This window comes from Manis pentadactyla, chromosome 4 (genome assembly GCF_030020395.1).
Source record: "Manis pentadactyla isolate mManPen7 chromosome 4, mManPen7.hap1, whole genome shotgun sequence".
NCBI lineage: Eukaryota > Metazoa > Chordata > Mammalia > Pholidota > Manidae > Manis > Manis pentadactyla.
The window spans coordinates 44,002,104-44,021,189 of record NC_080022.1 but is presented as its reverse complement, the minus strand read 5'-3'; the positions used below and the strand labels follow the sequence as shown (position 1 = coordinate 44,021,189).

At 50.6% G+C, this 19,086-nt stretch overlaps 1 protein-coding gene across 8 annotated transcripts in view; it reads left to right on the top strand.

Annotated features, from left to right (window-relative positions):
• The window catches only part of SSBP3 (single stranded DNA binding protein 3), a 156,444-nt gene that overhangs the window by 93,989 nt on the left and 43,369 nt on the right, over positions 1-19,086 (top strand). For 6 of the 8 annotated variants that reach the window (XM_036911190.2, XM_036911185.2, XM_036911187.2 and 3 more), the window contains exon 5: positions 16,503-16,592. In XM_036911190.2, the coding sequence (XP_036767085.1) occupies positions 16,503-16,592 (90 nt within the window). Of the gene's footprint in view, positions 1-11,351; positions 11,534-16,502; positions 16,593-19,086 lie in introns of those variants that run through there. The other 2 variants (XM_057500222.1, XM_057500224.1) reach the window with 2 other exon arrangements.

Below are 19,086 nucleotides of genomic sequence, written 5' to 3'. Positions count from 1 at the left end.
CCATTCTTGGCAAGTAGAGTGGAAAATGCCAGTGTCTTAAAGCAAGTCCCAGAGGGTGTGTGTGCTCAGCTAACCATGCCCCCAGACATCCTCCCTGGACAGGGCATCTGTGCTAGCCCAGCTTGGAACCTGCACAGAGTACCGTCCCTGTTAAATGTTAATAATAACCAACCTGTAACCTTCAGCGGGACTGAACTTCCAACACAGCCTGTGTATTTGTCGCCTGGGCATGTTTGTGCCTCCTCGCCTGTCCTGACCCAGCGTGGCACCTCAGACAGAGCATAGGGAGAAAGAGAGAGTGTGTGTGTGTTTGCTACTTTGGAGCTATTGCAGAATTTCTCACCACTGCCAAGTTATTTCCTTGGGATATATTTAGAGGGAGGGGAGATGATTGAATATTGGGCAACGTGTATTAGCACAGAGATGTTTGCACATGTTGACCATGGTATTTTCAGAGCTGATGTCCAGGAGGACATCACACCCTTCTTCACACCCTTGTCAGGTCAGGATCGTGGGGTGTACCTCCTCTCAGGGGGTGGAAGGAGTGAGGGAAAGGGTGGATGGTAGGACAAGCTTTCTCTTCCAAAGATGCAGAGCATTTGGACCTCAGACCACGCCCCTCTGCCTTCTCCTTTTTGAATTCCATTTGAATGAAGTAGGGGTAGAGCCTCAAAAAGAAGCAGGGGCAGGGTGGCATGGCACAGAGGCAGCAAGTCCTGCACCCTGCCCAGAAGGGAGCCATCTCCTGGGGTGAGGTGGACTCTATTATTGCACCCGGATAAGATAAATAAAATTACTCGGTGGTTTGTATCTACTGAAAGTCTGGGGACAGCACCGGCTCCCCAGTGTGGATAGGCAGGTCTGGCCCTGCACTGTAAAGACTGCCTCCCACCTCCTGCCCTCCTGCCCTCCTGCCCCCTTTGAGGTATGCCCCCTCTTCTTTCAGTCTGAGTTAGTGCCATCCACACGGCAGCAGGGCATGGTAGGGCAGAGAGTGGTCCTCTTGGGCCTCCCCAGACCTAATCAGCTTACTGTGGGGCAGGGCAGTGCTCTTCTGTTATTAAATTCAGAGGCACGGTCTGCATGATGGAGGCAGCTTTAATGAGATTAGAAAGCTTAGCTGAGAGGCCAATTAAATCTGGGCCTACCTGTTTGGGCGGGCTGTCTAAGCCCTGACCTGCATCCAGAGGCTTCCTGCAGGCCTCCTGGGAGCCCGGCTGGGGAGGGTGAGAAGAAGAGGCCTGCCCATCTGGCCAGCCATCTCTGGACCTGGGGTCTGTCTCCAGACAGAGGTGGCACCCAGGAGGGAGCTGCTGGAGCATCTGATCTAGGCGCCCCCACAGCTGGATCCTTGCAGTCTTCCTGCAGCCTGGGGAGGGTGGGCAGCTGGTTGCTGCAGAGCCTCCAGGTGAGGCACAGCCAGCAGGGCCTGACTCCTGGCTCAGTGCCTTTGTCACTGTGGCATCCCCCTTTCTTCCCAGTCCCCTTTGTGGTCCAGGGGCAGGAGATGCTGTTGACCTTCTGTTCACACCCCTTTGTGTGTGTTTCTTCATTTGAGTTTCATACCCTTGTGTGAGGTGGACGAAGCAGGGAACGGTGACTTCCCGTTTTACAGGTGGGCAAGTTAAGGTTGAAGAGGCCTGCCCCCAACTGGTGCCAGAGTCAGAGGGCCCTATTGTAGGGTTATGGTCTTTTCTTTCCATGACTGAAGTCTTTCTGGTTCCCACTGGAGGGGGCAAGGGTGGGTATGTGGGTCTGTGATGACTGGACCCACTGGGAAGAACCGTGACCTTGTGAAGACACTTCATCATTATTATCCGCACCAGCAAGATAGGTCAGATATGAAACAAAGGAGTGGAGTTACCACCCCAAAGGTTGCTGGGGGGATTGAGTGAGCTCAGAACCTCCTCGGTACCTTTGCAAGTGGGGACTTGTTTGTGTTCCTGGGATGCAGTGCCGGCAAGCTTTGGGAGAAGGATGGGAGTGCTCTCGGGTGAGCACCTCATGGCTGGTGCCCCCAGAACGCGGGCCTTCCTCCTTGGAGAGGAGTCAGAGAGGAGGGTTTACAAGGAGTGCCATTCAATAAGTATTTACTGGGCACCTGATGGGTATGGCCAGGCACCTTTCTAGGGGACGCAGCAGAAACTTTACTTTCACGACCTCAGGGAGGGCTTATTATCTAGTTCTGTTGGTGGGAACACCAAGCACAGACATCTGGGAAGACCGAGGTGCCAGACCTTTCCCCCTTGACCCAGGTCTGTGGGCTGGAGGTCACATCTATAACCGAGGGGCTGTGGGACTCCTTCATGTTCTAAGCTTCTAGATTCAAAGTTTCCGAAGGCCCATGGATTACCCAAATCTAATGAAAAACTCCTGTCTGAAGTGGCAATGACCCAGGCCATGGCCTCAGATAGAATTAGAAAAAAATAGAAAAACAGACTGGTTTAGACCAGATTTTCAGTAGAGTGGGGAGTGTGGTCATCCATCAAGGATGGTCCTGCAATGTCTATGTGCCTTGTAAGTTTCAAGCTACGAGCAAAACCAAGATTCAAATTCAAGTCTTTCCCAAGGTTTCCATGCTTTTCTCCTCCAACGATTGCGTGAGGAAACATGGAAACCTTTGGAAAGTAAGGCCTCTCTTTGTTCTATTTGACACCTGAGTTTGTGAAAGTATGTTCTGTTCTTAATGTAACGTCTTTATACAGGAGAGAAATAAGGAAGAAATTTCCCAGAAGAGCCAGGTGTAGCTTTATCCAAAAGTTTTTTCACAGCCCCCAGTCATTTGATGGTTATTGATTATTAGACATAGTAAATATTTGGATTCTGCTTTTTGGAACCAGCAGTCCTGTAGGGAGATAGATAGCCTTTGTTCATATAATAAGGCCAAGTAGGAAACGCTGGAAGAGTCACAGATAGAGTGTCATGTGGCTAGGAAGATGGAGAAATCATCTTGTGTAGTGCCCAGGGCGGCCTGAGGGATGGACCAGAATGGCAGAAACCAGCAGGGACGGGGACATTCCAGCTGGAGGGCATGCCATATGCAGAGGCTTGGGACCAGCGAGTGTTCCTTGTGGCTGAAGCTCGGGGCACAAGAAAAGAGTTAGGTTGGAACAGGAGGAAGAGAGAGGCTGAGATCACAGCCTTTCCGTTATCTCCTTGTTGGCTTTAACTCTCATGCCAAGCCCAACAGAGGTACTGGGGAAGGGAGGCATCTTGAGCCTGCCTCTCTGAATTAGCCAGGCAGCTAGGGAGTTGAAGCTCCTGCCCTAGGTCCAGTGCTTGGTCTGCTTTAGCACCACAGCCCTTGGTTAGCAGTTTGTTGGTATTGAACATTTAATTGGATGCCTCATGAGAAGGTTGCAGGTGGAAACAGGTGTTCTGATACTGAGTTCTAGCCCATGAACTGACTTAGGGACTTACTGCTTGCTCTGAACTGGGAAGCAGGGACATTTGAGCTGGGCAATGATGGATGACTAGGAATTCTGTAGGTAGCTAAGTGGAAAGTGATGGGGGAGCTGGTCAAGAAGAAAAAAGTAAAAAGTAGCCCAGTGTCCCCAGGAGTGGTCTGGGGCTGGAGCCTTTCCCAGGACATGGTAAACACAAGGAGGAGGCAGAGCAGGGGTGCAGCCAGAGGTGCCTGTGGACTGAGAGCCTGGTCTCTGCCCTCCCCCTTCTCTCTGCCCTTCTCAAGTTCTCATTTCATGTCAAGTGAGGGATTGAAGCAGGGAGGAGGAGGACACCACATTCCTCCGGAGTGAGCTCAGGGCTTGCTCTGTGGCTTGTCTCTGATTCCAAGAACCACATCTCTTGTAAACCTGTGGTTTGGAGGGTCTAACTGTGAAGGGCAGGCCTCAGACCGGCAGAGGATTCCTCTGTCTGTATGGTGCGTTATCTGGGACACCGAGGAAGATGGCTCAGGGTGGGATACTGCGGTGCTGGCCTCCTCAGCTTCCACCCAGTTCAAGGGGTGGCCCTTCCCACCTCTCCCTGTCCCCAAGCCCCAAAAGTCATAGGCAGGTTCTCTTGGACCCTTTAAGAAGCCTATGGAAAACATGGCTTCTTGGGCCAATGGAGCAGACATCTATCTTCAGGGGGGCCAAGAAGCAGGGCATCCGACCTCTGAGAACAAGCAGCAGGCTTTGCCTTGAAGGTGGAAGGAAAGCTTGGCCGTGAGGGTCGGGTGAGGCAGCTAGATCTCAGCAGCTCAAAGACCACTGGAACCCCCTCACTGCACCCAGCCCCCTGGGCCAGGCTTCACTTCCTACCAAAGTGAGAATGACAGTGAGAGTTTAGTTCCTTGAGGCACCCCACTCCCTCTCATTGCCTTTGTCCTTCTCGGAAGTACAAATGCTTTGCCCAGACATTAGCTTAAGCTGTCTTGAGAGGAGGGTATAACAATGATCCCATTTTACTGACCTGACCGCTGACTCTAGCACAAGTGGCCTGCCAACCTCATTTGCCAGCAAGGGCTGAGCAGCACCAGCACCCAAGTTTTCTAAACACCCAGAGCTCGGGTTTTACAAATGAAGGGAACAGCGTGTGGTCATGATGAAGCATGTGTGCATGTGTGTGTGGTGGTTGGTTTGTTTGGAGGGAAGGCAGTAGTTGCATGGATGTAGCCAAATGGTAAATTGGAAGGTGACTGAGTTAGCTAGTCACAGAATTTTACCTTGTAGATGTGCTGACTGTTCTTGAAAAGCAGGACTTGTAAGACCTTTATTCACCCAAGAATATTTACTGAGCCAGCACCTACTCTGTGCTATGCCCACCATTCCTGCCCCTACGCCGGGGAAGACAGCTGGCTAATTTAATAGGGAATTAACGGTCTGATGTGACAAGTGCTGTGACGAGGAACACACATAAAGGACGAAGATGTATCACTTGAGGAGAAAGTGGAGGAGAGGGTTCTGGAGAGAGGAACCAGCCTGAGCAAAGGGTAGTTAGGCACATTTATCAAGTAAATATGGTGAAAGAAAGGCCTTTGTAAGCTGGAGAGTACTAAATGTATCTAAGTAATACTAGGTCATTCTTTTTCTAATGGGACCTTAAGAATGAATAATTTATTGGACGCTCATGAAGGTGTCTAAAAGACCTTCCTTTGTGCTTTCAATACCATGTGGACTTATGGAGGGCACAAGGGGTGGACCACCTCCACAGGAAATCCTGAGTCTATTTCAGAAGCCCAGTTTGGGTCAGGATTCTCTGTAGATAAACTCCCTTCCCCCGCAGAAGCCTCTGACCAGTCAGGCCTTCTCTGGTCCTTCTGGCCCAGCTCCTGGCCCCACCCCTTTAGCAGGTTGCTCCCTAAGATCCTAAAGGGTATGTGTGTTTCTGGATGCTCTGGACCCATTCTCGGGAGATGCTAACATAAAGCCTTGTCTAATGTGCCTGGTAGACACCCAGCATATCTGTGGACCTCTTTGTGGGGAGCTCTGAGGAGACAGGCCCACCTTGCCCTGTAATGCCCCCACCAGACCTCAGCAGGCCGCAGACTGAGCTCTGAAGGGCTGAAGCAGACCTACCTCTTAGCTCATCTTCATCCCTTTTGGAGCAAATGAAACAGCCAACCACCCTCCAAGGGCCTCCTCTGAAAATTTACCAGGGTGGGCTCTGTTCTAGAATGCTGCTGAGCGGATGGGGGTGTGATGTGTCTTTGAGGGACTGATTTCTGTGATCACAGAATTTGTACCAACCAGACTATCTGTGTTTGGTTCCCTAGGGACAGTAAGTACCAGAGTTCCAGCCTCAGAGACAAGAGACAGACATGTATACGTACACACATGCACACACACACAGAAATCTGTTACCTTATAATCCTGTTGGAGAGGGTATGACATTTCTGTAAAATGACCACTCTAGTCCCCTCATCTGAACACCACTCCCTCGTGTTTGCTCAGAACCCTGGGGATTGGGAGCAGGGCAGGGGGCCTGGCCTAATCCTGGGAAGGCTTCCTGGACCTGCTGCAGTTAGGCCGGAGGGCAGGTGAGGCAGCAGAGGGGAAGCCGTGGGGAGGGCTATCTCCCAGCTCGAGGCCATCCACAGGAGGAAGGGGGCGGGGTTACTCGTGTTGGCTGCACTGCCAGCCCATCTCTAAGCTAGGGAGGGGCTGAGCTCTGCCGTCTCCTCCATGTAGCTGCAGGGCTCACCCACCTTAACCTGGTTGTTTTGTAAATGAGGCATCTGCGACTCTGAGAAGGAGGGATTGCCCTGCTCTTGTTCACCTGGTCAGTTTTTCTTGAGGTTATCATTTAGGCCAAGTTGCAGTACCCTGGGTGTTAGCTAAAGAATTTGGTGGAGGGGAAGAAATGTAAACTTTGAAGTCAGGCAGACCTGGCTTCGAATCCCAGGACCACCACTTCCTGGCCTGCTGTGTAACTGTGGGCAGGGCAGCTCTCTGAGCTTCAGTTTCCTTCTCTGTAGTACAGGGACTGTGATGCTATTTATCACCTAGGGCTGTTGAGAGGCTCATATAAGAGGGCCAGGCATTCGGAGTCACCTATTACTGTGCTACCGCTCCTGTGGGTAGTGCAGGGCCTCCTGGAGGGTGTGCCCCCTCTGGAGTAGAGCCCTGGTTGGGGGCCTCTCCATGGTGCCCTGGAGGGCCAAGATGCAGATCCAGATCCAGCTGTTGTAACCCATCTGGCGAGGGGCCAGTGGAGGCTTCCTTCCCACTCACTGCCGGACAAGGTTCTTCACCTTCTATATCTTTGGCAGCACTGATGTCTGGGCAGGAGGCATGCTGGCAACCGGATTTCAGGCAGGAAAGCCAGCTACGCTGTCCCCCATCTGACAGCTGGGTGTGGAGGGCTGCCCAAGTGGACTTTCTAAGTGCCCAGCTTCTTGTGGCATTGTTTGGTCCAATTTCCTTTGCGTTGTGACCTACATCATTCTTTATTTGCTAAACCCTCTGTGCAGGCAACAGTAATAAATCAATTAATGACTCCGATGAATCGTTTAATGGCTGACAAAATAACACTAAAGCCAACAGCTTGCATCTCTCTCCAGAAGTACCAAAGGACGCTGGTTGACTGGGGTGGGGGACAAAACAGAGACTGTTAGCTAAATTAGTGCAATTAGTGCATGCTTCAAAGGCTTAGGTGGCATCTGCTCAGCTCTGAGCTCATGTGTCAGTCGTGCAAACCACAGCAGTGAGCTGCTCACGGGCTTCTCTCCTGACCCGCCGGTAGGGCTTGAGGATTCCCAGTGCCTTCATTTATACACCGCTCCCTGGCTGAGCGTAAACTTCCTTGGCTTTGCCTAGGGGACTCTGGTGAACTTTAAGACTGTGCCCATTCATCCTGTCACAACAGAGGATGAGTGAAGGGAAAGTGACTCTGGCCCCACTAAATTTGGTGCCAGCTGAGCAAAGTGTGGGTTGTCATTCTTGAAAGATGTTCTGAGGGCCATGCCTTTAATTATTTCTTTTAAACTTACAAAAAAAAAGTTTGTAGAAGCAGGCAGTTTTTTGTTCTCTGCACACCTCAGTCCTGGCAGGATTAAGTTGTCATTGGAACTGAGCATGTGTGTGGGTCCACGCCAGGGAATTTTCCACTTTGCAGAAGCAACTGCCAGTGTTCTTGTTAAGGAGCTGTCACTGGCCTACCACGACATGTTTGCGGTTGTAAGTAGCTCCTTTAAGACAGTAGTGTGTGTGTGTGCGCGCGTGTGTGTGTGTGTGTGTGTGTGTTTTGCTAATGGTGTAAACCAGGGCCCTGAAGCTCATCTCTCTTTAAGAAGGAAATCAGCGTTGTGCAAATAGCGTGCTGTTGATCCACTCGGCACTGTTCATTTGCAGGGACACCTCTAGCCTTTAATCTCCCCTGTCCTGCGTGTGCATGCCTAGGGCTCGCACCCTGTGCTGTGCAACTCTGCCAGGGAGGTGTTTGCACATGGAGGAGAGTACCCTGGCTGGCATCCACGGTATAACCAGGTATTAATTACATGGGGCTCCACCTCTTACACAAATGGTGCTTTTGATCCAATTCTCAAAAGAAGTGGTTGCTTCCTGGGATGGGTGGGCAGGGCCTGTGTGATGGGGTCTGCAGCCTTTCCAGTACAGGGAATCCAGTTCCTCTCTCTTTCGGAAGTGTCCTGACTGGTGGCTTGCTTTCATCTTTAAAAAAAATTATATTTTCTAATTAGAGAGAGGCCACTCCTAAGAAGATTGGCTTCTGTTGAACAGAGGAAATTGTCTTCGGCAGCCCTAATCTGCTTTCATTCCCTGGTCTGCTGGTTGTTCATGGAGTCATAAATGTAAGCATGCCTGTCATCTGACTGGTGCTGTGTCGCTGGCTCAGGGGCTTCTGTTTGTCAAGCAGCTATGTCTGCCCGAGCCTCTTACCCGAGAGTCATATTTAAGTTGCCCACATCACCATAAAGGGTGGAAGACTCCTCTCCTTAATGTTCGTGGTGAAGGGCTCCGAAAGGTAAAGTGAGGTGCCGGAGTACCCTGGCTCCCGAGGAACTGAAGGGCTGGGCCTTGCACCCAGACCTCTGGCCAGGTGGCCACCTTTAAGCATCAGTTTTAAAACTTAGATCACAGAAGCTGGGACACAGCTCAGAGCTGGGCTCTGGCTTCAGCAGATCTGGGCTTGACTTCCAGTTCTGCCATTCCAAGCTGTGTGACCGTGCACAAGTCCCTTGATGTATGGGAGCCTCTGTTTTCTCATCTCCTGGGTTATTGGGAGTGGGGAGAGAAACTGGACAAGCTGCAGGAGGAATAGCTGGGCGAGCTAGGTCTGTAGTGGCAGCCTTCTCAGATGGGATGGGCACCGGCTCCCCTCCTGTGGACAAACCCCACCCCACCGCCAAAATCAGAGAGGGAATGGAGCTCCGAGAGGGCGGTGGCCTGGCAGGATTTGTGCTCTGAAGGAGAGGCTGTCAGCGGGCCTGGTTCTGGGGAGGGTTAAGATGACAGCAATAATCCCTCAGCTCTGTATCACCTCCCGCATCTTCGGGGCCTGCCATACTTTAAGGCCCTGGCTTGAGTGCCACCTCTTCCATAAAGCCTCCCTGATCCCCCTAATCCCCACCTCGCAGCGCCTGCCCTGGGAACCTTCCACATCCCTCAGGTCTCTGCTGCCGCAACTCAGTTCATCCTCTAGACCTCGAGGGCAGAGCCAAGGCCTTCGCATCCCAGGAGGCCCAGGAGCGAGTATTTGTTGAACATGTCCTACGTGTGTTCAAAGCACTCAAAACCTTTCAAAGCTCTCCACCTACCTTGTTTCTCCTCCTGTTCCCAGGATAAGTGACCAGTGAGGTCCAACAGACACTTCAGCAGGACCTTGCATTCCTACACACACCCCACACACCCCACACACCTTAGTGAAGGCCAGCTCAGCAAAATATTTGCTGGAAGGAGCACAGGTAGAAGGTCAGTCTTCTTAGGAAAGAAAGAGTAGAACATGTAGCTGACCCCAGTTGCAGAGAATGCATATGCTTATCTTACATCTCTAAGGATCTGTCCACTCTTCATGAATGTCAAAAAGCACACAGAACTCCTGTTGAGGACTGCAGGATTGGTGGGGGAACTGTTTTGGGGTACTTTTTGGACTCAAGGTCAGAGGTGGAGGGATAAGAAGACTCAAGTTAGAGCCACTTAGGATTACACATATCTGTGTGCCTCAGTTTCAGTAAACAGAACCGACTCCTTCCCAGAGATGTTGGAGTGAATGGTAGGTACCCACTTCCCTCTCTGCTGATCTCTGGGATCAGGATTGAAAGGCAGTTGCTTCGCTCTGCATCCCTTCTCTGTGTCCCTGCATTCATCCTCCCACCCAGGAGACAAACATGAGGTGGGGACTTTCCGGGAGAAGCTCTAGTGTCCAAATAGCCCTCACTTGGGTCTAATAGCCTAGTGGTGGTAGGTTGGAGTTTTTCTGCCTGCACGTGACCTGTTTTTAGGTTACTTGGATGAGCACTAAGTGTGACACCCACCTTTTTGTCAAAGCAGCAGGATCTGTCACCTTGTTTGGATCTGAGCAGAAGCCCAGGGGCAGGAAGGCCTGCCCAGCTCACAAAATGGGTAGTTCGCCACCAGAGTTCGCACCCTGCTCCCAGCACCTGCAGTCCAGGGCTCTTCTCTCCTAAGAATTCCCAGGAAATACCAGGCAGTCGTAGGTAATGTGGCTCTCCCTTTTAGCAGTAGGGAAACTGAGGCTGAGATGATCAGCCTGGCTCTTGATGTGTTGGAGTAGAGATCAAGCCCACATATTCTGATCCACAGTGTGCTTTTGCCATGTCCTGCCGGTGAGCCACCCCAGGTTAACGCAGCCCACCACTCACTGAGGCAGCTCACTCTCTTGGGTACTCACATCTGGAGAAGCTCTTCGTAGTTCAGAACATCTGCTGCTGGACCCAGGTCCATCCCTTGGCTCTGGGAGAGCACAGCCTCTCCTTCCATGTGACGGCCCTCTGGCTATTTGGAGGCAGAGATACTGTGTCACTCCCGTGTGTCATCCACACCTATTTTTAACACAAGCTGGTTCTGTCTCTTCACATAGCAAAAGCTCTGTTTTCCCCAAGCTGTGGAATTAGAGCTCTGTTCTCCAAAACCGATCTCTTCTGTGGTCTGTGCATACAACCAAGAGGCCTCTTTCTGTGTACCTTTCCCTTTTCTCACCCACTCCACTCAGCCTCGGCCTTTCCATCTGGGAGATGCCCTCCGTTCTCCCCATTCTCTTATCTACATCTTCATTTTGCCAGTGCTTCTAGAATTCCCCATAGGAAACTTGGCGCAGAGGGACCCAGACACTCCGGTGTTCTGCACTGAATGCTGAGCCTGTGTCTCAGCGATACCAGTGCAAGCGTCCCTCCTTCCCCAGACGTGTGCCTTGCTCAGAGGCTTTGTCTCTCACTCACCCTCCTTGTGCGGTCAATGCAGGAGGGCCCTGGCTCCCTGAAGTGACGTCCATTCCCAGCTTTAAGCACCCAGATGCACGCCACGTACCCCTGGCATCCTGGGTGCCTGACCACATGGTCTCTGCTGAGTTTCTGTCAAGGAAGGCTTGACTTGGAGGGTTTGCCTGTGGGCCCTGCACTGCTACACGCTGAGGCCTGAGCAGGGGTAGGGCGAGGGGGGCGGGGCTTGGCAGAACAAAGTTCCCTTCTGCAGCTTGTAAATCAGTCAGGAGGGCTTGGCCAACCTGGCAGGAGTCCCACCACTCACTCTGAGCCTTGGCCTCTATTCAGTGTTCCAGGAGCTTCATGTGCATAGAACTATTTTTAAAAGCAAGTACAAATGGGGTGGAGGGGGTCCCATGCTAGTTGGTGAGTGGGGATAACCGGGTTTTTGGTGTAAGGCTGGCAGATGATACCTTGTAGGGAACATTCCCCCAGACCCTCACTTCTTGAAGGAAGCAAGAACACTTGTCACCTACCATGAGATACTGGATACTAGAAGATATAAGATGGGAGGCTCCTGGGAGCGTATCTCTTCGTTCCTCTAGACTGATGCTGCTGTTCCTGGAGCCTAGGAGGACTTCTTGCTACAGAGCAAGGAAAGGGCCCAGAACCGCACCCAGGACTTACCAGGTCCGTTTGTTTGTGGGACCTTGGGTATGCTGGTTGTGGAGTGGTTGGCTTGCAATGGTGCATCGGGGTGCTTGGGGTGTCGTGGGATTCTCAGAGGTCTTGGGCCATTCTGCTGCTCGGAACTCTTATCTGTTGCCTGGAGCAGAAAGCCCACATCTCTTAGCACAGCTTTCAAGGCTCCTCCCAGTCACTCAGATTGTGGGGCTCCGGGTTCAAACCCTGCTCCTCCACCAGGGGAAAGTGGGGAAAGAATATATTTGTTCTGTGGCATGGGAGGCGTTCAGGTATTCGCTCGCTATGGGAAACCAGATTTGGACAGCAAGGGATGCCTGTTGTTGGAGGGGCCTGTGCCTCCAGCACATGAATTGGGCTGAGGGACTGCAGTGACCCTCAAGCCCCAGTGGTTGTGTGACCACCCTGGGATCATAAAGAAACCTTACTCTTTAAAAGGGAGTGGGATCAGTCCTCTTTGGAAGTTTCCCGGCAGTGGGGGGAAAAAAAAACATTTGCAGGGAATTTTCGTAGCTTTAGGCAGTTGTCTGAAGGCACCTCACACTTTTTAGGTTGACTGTACCGCAGAGGCCTAGAGGAGGCAGCTGGCTGGAGTGGGCCACACCACCCTGTGCCAGTACTATTTTCTATTTAGAAAAGAATTTTTTAAGTTCATTTTATGAAATCGTATGAATTACCAACCTCCGTGCCCGATCTGATTCTGCTTTCCGCAGTTCATATATGTATGGATACATGTTGTGGGGAGAGCTCAGATGTCATCTGCTGTTACCTGCAGACTGTTAACAGATAGGTTTCTGGGTGGCTTCTAATCTTTGATCTCTGTTCTATATTGAACAGAGAAGAGTTTAAATTCAGAGCCCTCGGAAAAGAGGGTGACGCTATTCATGCAGGAGCTGCTGTTCCGTCTCTGCGCCCCGCCCCCACCCCTGCCTGGCGTGGGTGCCCGGGTCCGGGGAAAGCAGCTTGGAGGAAGGCCCCGGAGGCCATCTTCTCTGACCCCTCCCTTGGGAACGCGGGACAAACCAAGGCCAGAGCGAGAAGGGACTTGTCCATGGGCTCCCGGCTAGGACCCGAGCCCACGTAGGGGGGCTCTGGCCTCTGAGTCCAGCGCTCTTTCCTCCCCTACTACGGTGGGAGAGCTCTACCCCAGGCCTCTACCGCACTCCCAGGCAGTAGGCCTCACTGAATGTCAGGGGGCTTCCATTAGGCTTGTGTGTTTTTGGAAACCACAGGGAGAGGCCGATTCCTAACAATCCAGAAAGGCCGGGCTCCAGATGGCTGGGTTGGAGCAGGTCTTTGAATTATAAAACTCATAATCATTTACTGAACACCTGCTGTATGCCTCACATTGCGCTGGGTTTTCTTAGAGATGGGTAAAACAGCTCCTTCCATGGAGGTGGAGAACGGGGCCAGTGGTGGATTGTAGCAGCGGGGGGCACAGGGCTGGGGTTGGCTTAAGTTTTGTGAACAATTATTGCTTAACTCTTTTGTCACCCTATAACACCAGTTGCTGCTTTTTATTCTTCATACTATAATTCTGGGTCATTATTTTGCTTAATTTTGCTGCTTTAAGTGGTAACTCATCGCAGCTTCCTGCCACCTTAGTCACTGCTAACATGACCTTCCTTTCATTGGAGGGCAGCAAAAATCATCCTCCACCCAGAAGTCAGAGAAGTACACCATCCATTTACTAGAACCATGGTTACCATGGCCCTGACATTCAAAGACCACAGACTCTCCCACCCCCACTTCCTAGAACCATTGACTCACTCCTGATTTCTTAGGAAAACGAGATCTTAGAGTGAAGGAGCTTTGTAAGTCATGCCCCCAGGTTCAAGTTTTCATTTAAGTTTTTTTAAAAAAATTATGATATCCTTGCATTATATACTTGAGTATAGAGAGTTGTTCTATGTCACTAAGAAAAAAAGGTCAAGTACCCAAATAGCAAAGGGCATGAATGTTTTACCATAAGAGTAGATTTACAAATGGCTGGTGTAAACTATTTCAAAAGGCAGTGGTTCCAAAATTAAGTCAAAATGCCAAAGAAATGCCATTTTGTAACAACCAAGTTGTTAGCAAACACATCATGCCTATCCATTAAATTGGTTAAATAATACCTTTATATAGTATTAGGTGTATTTAAAGATCATGTTTTCTTTGACCATTTAGTGGGGGAGTGGGTAAAGTGCTCATGACATTATTTAAGAAAATGTAGTGACTAATTTTTACTTTGCTGTGTTCTATAATAGGGAAGTGCTTTATACTAAATGATAAATGCTAATTTAAAGAATCCAAATGGTAAAGCTTACAGATCTTTAAAAACAAAGCATTGCTCTGGGCTGAAGGCTCTGATAGAGAAGGTCTGGACTCTACAAGGAGGACAGATGGAAAAGGCTCATTGTCATCCTGCTCTTCACATGGGTATTTCCCCATCTGTAAAGTGGGCGTGCTGTGTCTATATCAGAGGCCAGCCGGGGTTCAGGGAGGGATGGCATGAAAACACCCAAGCAGGTAGCCCCTGCCATCCACGCCACGAGGGCTGGCCTCCAGATCCTTCTCGGCCCCCCAGTCAGGACTCCATCCTGCTCTCTCATCAGCATCCAGGAACATGTCAGCGCCACATTTGTTAAATAAAACATTTAGTCAGTGCAAGAGAGTTTTGGTTTTCTCAGATTTGTCGCTCCTTTCCACCCTCTGATCATGCTTGCTGGACAACACACCCTGCTTGACTGATGGGCGTGAACAAAGAATAATTGGAGAAAGACCGTGTCCTGGGAGGGCACCTCTGTTTTAGAAAGAGGTCAGTTATCCTCCAAATTTTTGAATGCATAGGAACTTCTTCTTTTATTTATTTATTTTTTTAGTAGGGAGGTGACTTTTATAAATGATCTGAAGTTTGGAGGGGTAAGAAGATAAAAATAAGAAAATTGCCATTAAAGATTTGAAGGAGGTAATAAAATACCTTGTAAAGCTCAGATCATCACAATGGAGTGATAGAGACATAGCACAGACTTAAATGCTCAGAAACAGACCAGAGCTTTTGAAAGAATTTTGTCATTGATTACAAATGAGTTGAGGGGGAAGATCGTACTTAGGCAGTTCAGTGTTTGAGGAGTGAAGTCCATATTTACTAAAATAAGCTGCTGAAGGGTTAAAGCGTTAAACATAAAACCAATTTCTGAAAGAGTTTGAAGAAAATACAAGTGTTTACCTCGTCCTGATTTTTTTTTTCCTTAAACTTTTCTGCTCCTGCTGCTTACAGAGTAATTGTTGGCTGGAAATCATGAAAAGTTGCATTTTTGCAGAACCACCAACCACAAGCAAACAGTGCAGCTAATGGACAACCTGGCACGTCCCCAAGGCGGCCCTCATCACAGACAGTGCTGGGCTGGGGGCTTCTCCTAAGTGGGGCTGTGGCCTCAAACCTGGAGAGGTGGGAAGACCTAACCTGTGGTGTTTGGCGATGTTTGTAACATATTATAGGACAGTTGGCAGAATCACTGAGTACAGAGAGGGTTGCTTTTCTATAGGCAGAATCATTTTGAAATGATGGGCAGGAATGGGCAGTCCAACCCTGGCCCCTTCTCTTTACCTGGGGTCTATTAAAGCAGCCACTACATGGCCATACTGAGTTCTCCTTGCTTCCAGATTGCTGAGCTTTCCTGGTTTGCAAACACAGCCTGTCCTGTCAGTCAGTCCTCCACAACCCTGACAAGCAGGCAGGACAATAGCAATCACCCTTTTTTACTGGAAACTTAACGTTGAATGGCCAAATGGGTTGCCCATGGTCATCCCTTGCTAGTAAAGGCAGTATCACTTGAACCCAGATGTGTTGGTTCCTAGTAGTATCTGTTCATCTTGTGCACACGGTGTATTCATGGGATTCACTCTTTCCTTCCATCAAAATTGCAAGTTATTTTGATGGTTCCTATTTTCTGGCTGAGGAAAGTGAAGCAGAAGTGACTTCTTTACAGTGGTGATGATGGCAGGCTACATCTGTAAGAGAAGAAGAGGCTTCCTACGTCCTGACCTGGGAAGTTCACTTTTGTTCCAGAGAACCAGTCAGACTCCCGGGAGATGATTGGTGATTCAGTTTCACATTCTCAGTCCTGGCGTTTAGAGGTGGCTTCCCACAGGCAGAACAACTGGGAGGTTTAGAATCAGAGGGGAGGAGCAGGGTACAGGCCCAGGTGAGGCAGTCAGGCCTGTGACTTCCTGATCAGGCTCACCCTGTGAGCACAGGGCCAGGCACAAACACGCCGGCCACATGAACAGGTGGGGCACAGATTGCCTGGAGGAGGGCCAGATGGGAAGGGCAGCATCTGTTTCACCCCTGGGAGACATTTGTTGAGGCAGATGTACCAGGTAAATGCTGGAATAGCAGCATTTAAAAAGAAAAGTAATGACAGCACCCCCCCTCCCTGCCCCATCCAGTGGCCCACCTCACCTCCTATAATGCCCAAGAGCTTAATGGGGCCCAGAACGTGTCTGCCCTACTTCACCCTCTCCGGGGACATTTCCCAGTTGAGCTGTCTGTTTATTCATTAAGTCACGGATATGTATCGATCTTCTCTCGGTACAATACGCCAGCCTCTTGGAGGGGGCACATACATTTATACAGCACCTCTCTTCCCTGAAGGCGCTTCGTAAGGCAGCCAGTTGGGCAAGGCAGGGCGTCCTTACATCGGTAACAGTGGCTGCATGTTGGCCCCCCTCTACTGCTCTGCAGTGCACATGCACAGTGGTGGGTGTTGTTCTCCCATTTTAGAGATAAGGAAATAGAGGCTTAGAGAGTTCACCACTTGCCCAGTAAGTGACAGATACCACCTGGGAAGGTGGTATTTGAGGAGGGTCTGTGGAGGACGTGGGTGGACAGAGAGATTCAGGGGCCAGGGGCCCAAACTCTGTGTCTCATTGTGAGCGTGGCTTCTGACTCTCCACCTTCTTGTGTCCACAGAGTGCAGCAGCTGCCCCGAGCCCCGTGCTTGGCAACATTCCCCCCAACGATGGGATGCCGGGAGGCCCCATCCCACCGGGTTTCTTTCAGGTATGTGCTGGGCTTGGTCCTGTGCTCCTTTCACTCCAGGCCAGGCCCAGGCAGGCAGGAGGGAGGGAGAGAGAAGTAAGCAGTAGCTCAGTTTGCCATGGTCTAAATACGGTTGCTTTGTGCTGGTTCAGACCCTTCCCTTCCCATCCCTTTCTGCACCCCTTAGAAAGCTGAGGAGGGGAGAAAAGATATGGAGAGCAGACACCTTCTGCATGTGCTGTGTCACTTCTGTTTTCTTCCCACCAGCCTTGCAGTCACGACACAGCCTGCCCCTGGTCACCCCTGTTCGGGAGGTTGAGGCTGCTTCCAAGTCCGTGTGGAACTGTCTTTTAACAAAAGGCTTTTTTTCTTTTTAAAACCAGTAAACTGTTCTTTGTTTCTGTTTTGTGGCTGCTGTCATTGTTGTTGTTTACTTTGCCTGTCCAAACTACAAACCTTAGGCGTAATCTAAAAAAACAAAAAACCCACCATCCTGGCAGGTCTCGGAATCCTTTCCCTTTGGTTGACCACTTGATTTTTACCGAGTGTGATCACAGACGTCCCACAGCATCTGTGCCTGCACTCTGCCCACCAAAGGCAGGAGCAGCTCCCGCGTGGGTCCAGAGCCCAGTCTTCTCCGAAGGACACCTTGTGGGGCACTGGGGGGGGCCTTCTGTTTGTCAGGGTTGTGCGCTCTCCGCCCCCTCTGCAGCTCCTCGCCCATCTCTACTGTCCCCTCTAGGGGACTCCTTTGATTTAAACCAGATTGAGGTTGGGAAATGCCTTGGGAGGTGTCAGTGTTCAGGGCTGGAAGGAGGTTTTATGGGGAAGCTTTTCTGTTGAGTGCAACATCTTATTCTTTCAAACCTGTTTTCAGCTAGGTTTGGGAAATTGCCTGAGTTCCACACACTTTTTTGAAAGGTTTATACTTACAGATAAGATCATAGAAAGAGCTGCTGCATAGAAAAGAAGGCAGAGATTTCTTGGTGAAGCCCAAGAATTCAAAACTGGGACCACTGGGGCAGAGTCCAAGAAACCTCATTGGTATAAGCCAGAATTTTGTGCTGTGTGCGTCCACTGCAGGAAGCTGGAGCTCCCTGGCACTGGAGATACCTGAGCCCAAATGGGACAAACTCCTCTTAGGGATGTTAATGGGATTTCCTCCCTCGGTGGGAGATGACCTACAAGGTATTTCTATCTTGTAAGATTTCATATTTTGGTTGATGTTAACTCCCAGGAAAGGAGGGTTAGGACATGCTGCTTACCACCAAGATGGCTGTGAGGGAGCTGAGAGGGACTGAGGGGTGGCAGTTTAAGACATTGGATGGCCATACTGTGTGCATCAGTGTGCATTGCTAGCATGCTTCCCAAACTGGGGCCTTATCCCAGAGATGGAAGGTGGGGACAGCCTCAGAAATCAGTGTGCAGGCTCCAGGTTGGACCAGACAGGAGGCGTTGCCTGGGGTTCAGCTTGGGGTAAGACCAGAAGCATTGGGAAGAAGGGCTAGACTTCTAAGAAAGGAAGATGTTTGTTTAAATACTTTGAAACCTCTGGACCCAAGAAAGATAGGAGCCAGGTAAGCACGTGGCCTTCCTCTAGAGGAGAACCCCAAGGGGCTTTTACCTGAGACGGTCATCTGTGCCAGGGGCAGCTATTTCCTGGCCACTGCAGATGGGCCTTCTGCACCCAGCTGGTGGTCTTTCCCCCAGGAGTTCCATTTGGTTTGCACTTCTTTCCCAGGCTCAAAAGCCCTTGCCCAGGATGCATGCCCTGCATGTGTGGCTTTCCTGCCCACCTTAGTACCAGTTTCTACCTGTGTGTGCAGCCCTACTGAGGCTGCTTGCTGGCATCTGAGTGCCCAGTGCAGGTCACTCTGGTAGGAAGAGGTGGACAGTAGCCAGCTGTGTTTTTTTAAAATGGCCATTGAATTCTATTTTAGCCTGAGTCTGGGGTGAGGCGAGGTCGGCCTGATACGTGGGCAGCTCCCAACTTCCTGCTTTGGTATAATTGTCCATGGTTAAGGCCTAATTCCAGACATAATTTCTTGGGCCCTCCCCTGTGACGTTCAGGGGCGGGTGGTCAGAAAGCCCAGACTGATTTCTGTCCTTATTTAGCCACCACCAGCCACCATCAGAGGAAACTTTTGGACCCCCTTGACTTGAGGTCTTCTCTGATCCTAAGTCAGTATGAACTGTCAGGAGCTGGCTGGGTCATTGAGCAGGGAGCTGTGTGCCTGGCCTCTCTGCTTCCTGGGTGATTTTGTTTGACTTTGCCCCCTGCCCTGCCCAGGGCATCATTTCCCAATCAGGCAGATGGAGACAGATGGGGTCCCTTCCTGGCTGTGATGCTGAACTGCTCAGTCTGGGTCAGTGTGGAGGGGAAAGGGTATCTCTCTGGGAACAGGTAGTGACTGCCTGCTTCCGGAGCAGGCCGGCTCACAGCAGGAATATTAGCTATTGATTGCTGGTCCTGCCCCTCGCTCATCTTGCAGGCAGCCACTCTGATATTAGAAGG